The sequence below is a fragment of the Penicillium griseofulvum genome (assembly GCF_001561935.1).
Source record: "Penicillium griseofulvum strain PG3 chromosome Unknown contig_13, whole genome shotgun sequence".
Classification (NCBI taxonomy): Eukaryota; Fungi; Ascomycota; class Eurotiomycetes; order Eurotiales; family Aspergillaceae; genus Penicillium; species Penicillium griseofulvum.
The window spans coordinates 513,531-521,611 of record NW_024467434.1 but is presented as its reverse complement, the minus strand read 5'-3'; the positions used below and the strand labels follow the sequence as shown (position 1 = coordinate 521,611).

The following is an 8,081-nucleotide window of genomic DNA, read 5'->3' as shown; positions in this document are numbered from 1 at the left end:
TTTAATTAATAAAGCTTACCGATGTAGATCTTTCTTAGTAGCTAGTATTTTTAGTATAAAATTCCGGCTTAAATTACTACCCTAACTTAGGGGGGGTATTAGGGTTCGAAGCTAAATATTAAGCTTTAAGATTACTCGGTCGGGTATAAATAGTACTAAACTAGCTACTTCGAAGCTATTTTTAATAGTCTCTGATTTAAAAGCTTTAATTATATAAGGGGGTATGCTTTAAGGAAGTTAAGTTTATCGATATAATTTATCCTAGCCTATAAATCTCATATTTCATTTCAACTAATTATAAATTTTATATAGATTCTTGTATCAGGTTCATTTCACCTTACAGGGGAGTTATAAATTTTAAACCCGATGTAACATCCCTAAGAACCTTGGCAATGAAAATATATTTTATGCCCTTTATCCTAGAGGCTGAAGATAAATTGAGATTCCCCATATGGACCATAATACAAACCCAAACCCCAAAACTCCTTACGGGAGAATACCCGAAATAATGGAATAATAGAACTAGTTCTGTACACAATAGGAAGGCACCTCGTCCCCCATTCCCCACTTTGAATGGTTTTCTAACTCCTCCAAATGTGCATACGAACACAGTATAAGATGGTTGTGATAGACCTAGATGCTATGTCTGGATAATCACACCTTTGCGGCCCATTGCTTCTTCAATATGGAACCCAAAGACGAGCCGATAGAGGTCACGAAGCCAGGAGTACTGGCCGCTTTGTAGCATTGCCTGGCATGCATGTGCGACATCAATGGCACCCACCCGGGCTTGCAGACCAACACTTCTGAATGTCGGGTCAAACGCCACTACCTTTCTATAATTCTTCAATAACGAGGTCTGCCACGCTGCGGAGCCAAATGCATCCGAGGGGAGTGATTTCACAAATGATGAGAGATTCTGGCTCCCACCCCGTTGATACCCACTAATGATGGCAGCCTTGGTTATCAAGATCTTTAATCGAGTGAGGTTTGGGTCCTCCGAGATAGTTGTCACGGTATTGGCCGAGGACGCCGTGTGGCTAGACGACCGGGATTGCTCGGAAATACTGGATGCATTGGATGACCACTTCGTATGAGGGTTATTATGCCCGTTCCCATAACCTAGTACGAGTATGTTGGGAATCGGAGCCTCGTCCGGCGAGGTCGTTGCAATATCTTCGAATATGGTGGTTGGGGTTTCGGGGTTGCCGAGTTGGCTCATTGGGTCATCGCCGAAATCCAGCTCCGACTGCTGCGAGGTTTGATGAAATGCCTGCGAGAACGTAGTTTGGCTCGGTCGTGGTGTTCCCCTATCCGAGTTGCGCAAATTATGGAGGGTCCAGCCCTCGCGGAAGAGATCGCAAAGCTCCCAGCAGGCTTGAACCGCAGACCCTAACAACTCCTCATCCAGTGGCTTCTCTTCTCTCTTGCTCTGGCGAATACTGAACAGCATCTCGGCTAATGTCCAACATGCACTCAGTAGAGAGTCTGTCTCTGTGATGCGAGTGCGCTGTTTCATGAGACGGTGGCACAAGGTAATATAGAAATCCAAGGTTCTTTCACGGAAGGCATCGGGAAGATTTCGATCGTGAGTGTTGTAAAGGTGATTATTCAACTCAAAACTCACTCGTAGGACCGAGTCAGATAGGTCAGTGTCGCGAATACGGGCTTCAAATAGCGCCTGGCAGAAATCTCGACAGAGATCAAGAGTCGGATGGATTTGCGATGCATAGTCGTCATCGCGCGTGTCATAAAGCTTCTGACAAAGTCTCCAACACGAACGCCATGCATCCTCCTGCATATCATCATTATGAGATTTGAGGAGACGTTCTCGATGGATATAACTAAGATTGGCCAGCGTATTACATAGTGTCCAGCATTCATCAAGAGCAGCTCTTAGGGCATTGATTTCGGCCTCTTTGCTTGTTAGCCCTGGTTTAAGATTAGTATCATTTGCTCGGATTCAAAATGCATCTGCGTTCATGGTTATACCTTCAGGGATGTCTAAAGACAGGGTCAGCAAGGGTTATCACGAATAAAAGGACTTGGAAAAGGAATCGGCTATTGTACCTTGCAAGCTACTCGAACGGGTCCGTCTCTCAAATTCCTCGAACTCATGCCTTGTTTGTGCACGTGGTGTCGCTCGTTCGGTACAATCATTGGTAAGACTGATGGATGTTGTCAAAGGGGGTGGCGATATTGGACTATTTCCAAACTGAACGGGATCAAATTCATTAGCACCATGTATAAATGGGAGAGGACTGTCTTGAAAAATACCTTTCTCGTCCTTGGGGGTACGTTTATTATATCAGTTTGCTCATCTGAACTGACTGATGGCGACTGTGACTTTTCCGTGCCCTCGAAAGTGGGCTGTGTTGGCATCTACATAGATACACCATTAGTCGACGCAGCGACAGCCCCTGATAGGATTCGTACGAAATCACCAAATCCTGGCGGAGCATGTATCACCGACTGCGGAGGTTCATCGTCATCCGATCTTGGGCTGTTCCCCAAATGATTCGGATATTCGGTTTGAATCTATATAGTGTGAGCTCAACGGCAATATATAGCTCCGCGCACATTGTACATACTGTAAGCTCTGGTTGAGAAGGAACCGCAGATCCACGTATAGGTCTAGGAGCGCTATCATCGTTTGAATTGGAATCATCACAATCATCGCAATCCTCTTCATTGGCAGTCCCTGATGAGTTCTTCATCGGCTCGGAAGCGGAAAGGTGGGAACTCTCATTCCCATCGAAGACCCCATCAAGAGACCTATTTACGCATTAGCCAGGCTTGTAGAAAACAGTAAGTGTCTTACATTGAAACTGAGCGTGGAAAATAGTAAGCCGGACTTGTGGAGTTGACGTGGGGTAGAACAGACAGTGGCGACCTGACGGCCATAACCGAATGTATATGGGAATATAAGAAAACAAAGCTCAAGTGAAAAGAAAAAAAAAAGGATGGGGGAAGCAACACTTGAGGGAGCTGAGCCCGGTCCCTTATCGCTTACCTAGCGTATACTACACGTGATATCTGTTTCTTCAATACTTCATACTTTTGGATGGTTAGGATGGGAGGATGGTATATCGAATACAGCGCTGAATGTGGAGTCCCGATTTGACATTGACAATGTCCTAATATGTAAATTGAAGGTCAATTGCAGAAAGAAAGACCATGAGAAAAGTGTAGTATGAAGCAATTGTATAGCTATTATTGTAATACATCTTCGGTCTCTAATTGGCTGAAGTTGATGGAAGCGCTTTCGTCCTAAATGTGGTATAGTCCAATGCAGCTCCCCTCTATATGAGTGGATAATGAAAGTTGAGATGCATGTTCATCACGGCGCCTATTTAACCCCTCGAATAGGAATTAAAACCAATTTAGGAATTTGAGAATCTTCGGTTTTTTTTTTTTCTCTTTCTTTTAGATTGCATCGATGCCCTTTGGTTTGCGAATCCCAGAAAAGAAGAAAAAAAAGAAAAAAGGGAAAAAAAAATAGTAGAAACCAACAGCACCTAGATGCCAAATCGGGGCAGATAGATATATCCGTATTGGGTATACTACAGACCTAGAATGGGTCTCGAGCTCTTGAGATCGTCGGAGGCGTTCAAGCGGGGAATTTGCTCGTTTATCTCGGGCTAGACTGGGAACTCATCTATTGTATACTTATTATTTACATATGTATATACCTTTGTTTCCTAAGGGTAAAACCTGGTTGCTAGGAACTTGGAAATGCCTCTAAGGTCAGACCATCAATTCAATCTGCAAATCTGACTATACTTCTAGCCGAGAGTCAAGATGTAGGGAAATCGAGAACAGCGCAAGGTTCCTCGGGGGACAAAGAAGTAGTGGCGTTTGCGTAAAAACACAGCGTTGGGCTACAAATGGTGCTTGCCCAATATTGATGGGTCAGACTGCAAACCGCTGTGTAAAATTTATTGAAGATAATAATAACCAAAACGCAAATACCTCCCTTGACGCCATATGTGTAGAGTATAACGCCCTAAATGCAGATACCGGAAACATTTGTGAGGAACTTACCCCATCTCCGGTGGAGTCTGGGTCACCCATCACGTCTCAAACCACTTCACTGCCCCCCCCAAGAGAAACCAGAAATCCAAGACTGGTATTTGAATGTGAAGGCCAAAACCAATGATCATGCCTATACGCTTAGGAGGTCGATGTTTCTTCTGTTGCAATCTTCAATATGCCCCCCAATGTCTCCTGGTCAACAGAACGTAAAAGGCCGATGATCGGCCTAGAATGACCGGGCAGTAGAGGAGAGTGGGGTATTTGTGTGATCTTTTGACAGGAAGGCCTCGGCTTGAAGTCGATGGCGGGTTGACTCGCGTGAGAATATGACTTATACTTGAGCCTTGGAGCGATCTTTCTCGGCGGAATTGTAACTGTGAAGAATGAGCAACAATTCATAGAACAAAATGATCAGAGACGTACCGAAGAAGTTTCTCGATCAAATCAACGTGGGTCATGATCATTCGCCGGCAGCAGTACCGTCTGCAGCCAAGCTGGTCCATAGCGTCGCTGTAAAAAGAGGTTATTAGCCAGAAAAAAAAAATAATGCGACAGATTTGAGGTTATCATACCCATCTGGAACACCGTCGTCCAAAAGCTGCAGGTAGCGCTCCCAAAGGTCACCGACAACCTACAATTGGGAATTTAGTAAAAAGATCATACATCACTCAAAAACACCTGCTTACCTTGCCGCAGGAGAAGCAACGGACGGGGATAATCATCTTGGCGATTAACTTAGGAGATAATTTGGAGAATGAGAAATGAAGGTCGATTGGAGGTGAATGATGTCGCTTTCCAGACTTTTTTTCCCGCGAAGATCGAGAGGTTGATCTAACCCAATCAGGAGAAATGCGATTTTCTGCCATTAATCCCCGCCTTATTTTTCCCTTGGAAAAAAATGTAGACGGATCTGCCATGAAGATCCCCAGACTCAAGTCTTTACAATTGTGTCCCAATTTGTAAGAGCTATGATTGTCTGAGTCGCACAACTTACTTTTGAACGTTTTCATTATTCTTTTTCTCGGTCCTGCTTTACATGCAAAAAAAAAATGGCGGCCAATCAGTCAGCACGACAGCAAAAACGATCCCGGCTTAGCGATGCGGCCTCCGAGAAGCCTGCCCGGTCAAATGAAGAGCGATCCAAAAGGCGCAGAGTCTCCGGAGCCAATGAAAGCCAAAGCCAGCAGACAGTCGAACCAACCGACAGTGTAAAGGCTGTTTCCAATGACCATGTCCAAACACAAGATGTTGAGACTAAACAAAAAGGCCCCGCGCCGTGGTCTTTCTCACGCCCTGTTGGTGGTCGTTACAACAATTTAGATCCAATTCTGACCGACGATGAAGCGTGAGGGCTTTTTATATCCGACATATGGCGAGACGCATTCTGACCTTTTTCTATTACAGATATCTCCTTGTCGGACTCGACACGGCCGTTCAAGTATTCGCAACCTCAACCTCCCGCCTATCACGTACATTGCAAATGGAGGCTGGCCAGCAGATAATTGGGTTCAGCGTCTGCCCTGAGGACCAGGAAAACCTCTATATCTTCACGTCTTCCGGCTCTATCGGCAAATGGAACTGGAGTTCCGGAAAGCGCATCGCTCGCTGGGAGACCACCTGCACAACCGTTTCAATGAGCCTCGCTTCAGTGGGTAAAGAAGGAAACACAGCTGCTATTTCCTTCTCTATCATCGTGCAAAAGGATGGGAAAAGACAGATTTTGATCAACGCACTGGGAGACAAGAAGATCCAAGGCACTACCGCCCTCGAGACTAGTCAGAAGATCAATAGCATCAAGGTCACCCACGATGGCCGAGTGATCATCGCCAGTGATGGTAAGCATCTATTTATGGGTACTACAACCAGCGCAGATCTCGAGCACCTGGAGACTGTCCAGTACGCCTGGCGCGAAGCGACCCTTCCAGTCAATGCAACTTGCTTTGATATCCAGGTCCAAGGCTCGGAAACCATCGATCTAGCAGTAGGAGAGAGCGGCGGCTCTATTCTGATCTACCAGAATGTCTTGAATACCCTCTTTGGTAAGGACATCAGTGATAAGAGGTCTTCGCCCAGGAAGTTGCATTGGCACCGAGGCTCTGTGAACACCGTGCGTTGGTCTAAAGACGGTATGTTCACTCGTATACATGTTTTAGAAAGAGATTGCTCACTGTCATTAGGCAACTACATCATCTCGGGTGGCCAGGAGTCGGTCATGGTTCTCTGGCAATTGGACACTGGCCGGAAGCAATTCCTTCCCCATCTTTCCTCCCCTATCTGCAACATCGTCGTCTCCGCAAGTGGCAGCTCCTATGTGGTTAAATTGGCCGACAACTCTGTCATGATCTTGTCTACGAGAGAATTGCAACCTCTCACTACCATAACAGGATTGCAGTTGTGCCCAGATATGTCAGGCTCTGTCGAGTCCTCAAAAGGATCTGTTGTGGCGAAATTGCACCCACAGCAACCAGAAAGATTGATTGTGGCGGTCCCAGCTTCCCACCAGCTTACTCAGAACCAGCATGGCTCTCAGCCTGCAAATGCGGCCGTGCTTCAGACATATGATATCCGTGCCAACTCCAATATATCCCGCCAAGCCCTAGCGCGAACCAACGCGACCACTTTGAGCGTCAGCCCTGAGGGGTCTCAAATCGTTGCCCCCGATGTCAAGCACTTGGATATTGTGCATGATGCGAAGTGGTTGGCGACGGTCGATACCTGGGCCCCCCACCCCCAGGACGTGGAAGCCCTGGATCGCTCTTCTAATGCCAAATCGACTGCCACCCTCCGTCCGGAGGTCTTTTTGAAGTTCTGGAAGTGGGACGCTTCCTCTGACACATGGGAACTGGTCACACGTGTTGACGGTCCTCATTTCTCTAAGAATCACCACTCAGCCGTGCTTGGTCTGGTGGCTCGCCCTGGTGCCCACGAGTTTGCGACTCTAGGTTCCGACGCTGTTCTCCGCTTTTGGTGCCCAACTGCGAAATACCGAAGCGGTCTGAAAGCCAAAGATCAACCAGAACAGCCCCTGAACACGTGGAAGTGCCGTGGCACTGTTGACTTGGAGGGATGTCTCAATTCCATCGAAGATTCTCCTCTGGATGTGGCTTGTATGAGTTTCTCCGAGGATGGCTCAGTATTGGCCGTCTGTCTGCCGTCAACATCGACTGCAAATGATGGTCTTGTTCTCCTGATCGATGCACGAAACTGCTCTATGCACTACCGACGCACCGGTGTTTTCCTTGGAAACCCCTGCTCAACAAGTTTCCTGGGAAGCCATTTGATCGTTGCTTCCACTCGCTCGGTGGCTGTCTGGGACACAGTCGATGATGTCGTTAAGACTATCCAATCATCAGACTCTGTGGAGTCTCCTACCGGGACCTCACAGCTCATTGCCGTGAATGCTAGAACGAAGTCATTGGCAATTGTTACGAGTTCGTCACACAAGAAACGCCGCAAGGTGCGATTCCAAATCAAGATCTACGATGTTCCATCCTTTGAGGTGGTCTTCCAGGAAACCCTGCAAACCTCTCCGGTTGCATTGTTGTCAGATTCTTATTCCGGTGATTACATCGTTGTTGACTCCGCAGCAACTGTGCAGCGGCTCGGCTGTTTGGACAAGGCTTCTCAGAAGAGCCAGAACAACCAGTCTCGTGATGTGACCGGCCAAATCGACAATGGATTGGCAACTCTCTTCCACCGTGGTCCGGAGAGGCCACTTGCCCAATCCGACGACGTGGAAGAATTTTCTGCTCAAACCAAGGGACTGGCCAGTGTCTTTGGTGAAACCCCATCGTTCTCCTTGCCTGCTATTGGGGTCCTTTTCAGGAACGTGGTCCAAACACTCGGCGCCAACTAAGCCCATGGTTTTGGTCCACGGCGGTTTCTTATTCGGTGCACAGGTGTAGCGGTTAACAGGGATTTTCTGTTTTTGAACATTGGAATTGTGAACAGCGAACAATGTATATGTATATGGTCGGTCACCTTAGGACCCCTCCCCCCAAAAAAACTTCATGATTTATCTTTTACTACACCAGGCCTTCGTGGTA

General features: G+C 46.9%; 3 protein-coding genes across 3 annotated transcripts; 1 reads left to right on the top strand and 2 right to left on the bottom strand.

The window, feature by feature from the left end:
- Positions 1-640: 640 nt before the first annotated feature.
- PGRI_093140 (uncharacterized protein) lies at positions 641-2,717 on the bottom strand (the record flags this gene model as incomplete). Its single annotated transcript, XM_040797027.1, has 6 exons — positions 641-1,932; positions 1,993-2,004; positions 2,071-2,215; positions 2,332-2,382; positions 2,437-2,538; positions 2,592-2,717. The coding sequence occupies 6 exons, from the start codon at positions 2,715-2,717 to the stop codon at positions 641-643; spliced, it is 1,728 nt and encodes a 575-aa protein (XP_040650457.1).
- Positions 2,718-4,366: 1,649 nt separating this feature from the next.
- On the bottom strand, positions 4,367-4,757 carry PGRI_093130 (DNA-directed RNA polymerase core subunit RPB10; the record flags this gene model as incomplete). Its single annotated transcript, XM_040797026.1, has 4 exons — positions 4,367-4,409; positions 4,459-4,545; positions 4,608-4,666; positions 4,722-4,757. 4 exons carry the CDS (start codon positions 4,755-4,757, stop codon positions 4,367-4,369), a joined length of 225 nt encoding a protein of 74 aa, XP_040650456.1.
- Positions 4,758-5,084: 327 nt separating this feature from the next.
- PGRI_093120 (WD repeat protein) lies at positions 5,085-7,891 on the top strand (the record flags this gene model as incomplete). Its single annotated transcript, XM_040797025.1, has 3 exons — positions 5,085-5,380; positions 5,440-6,161; positions 6,213-7,891. 3 exons carry the CDS (start codon positions 5,085-5,087, stop codon positions 7,889-7,891), a joined length of 2,697 nt encoding a protein of 898 aa, XP_040650455.1.
- Between the last annotated feature and the right edge of the window lie 190 nt (positions 7,892-8,081).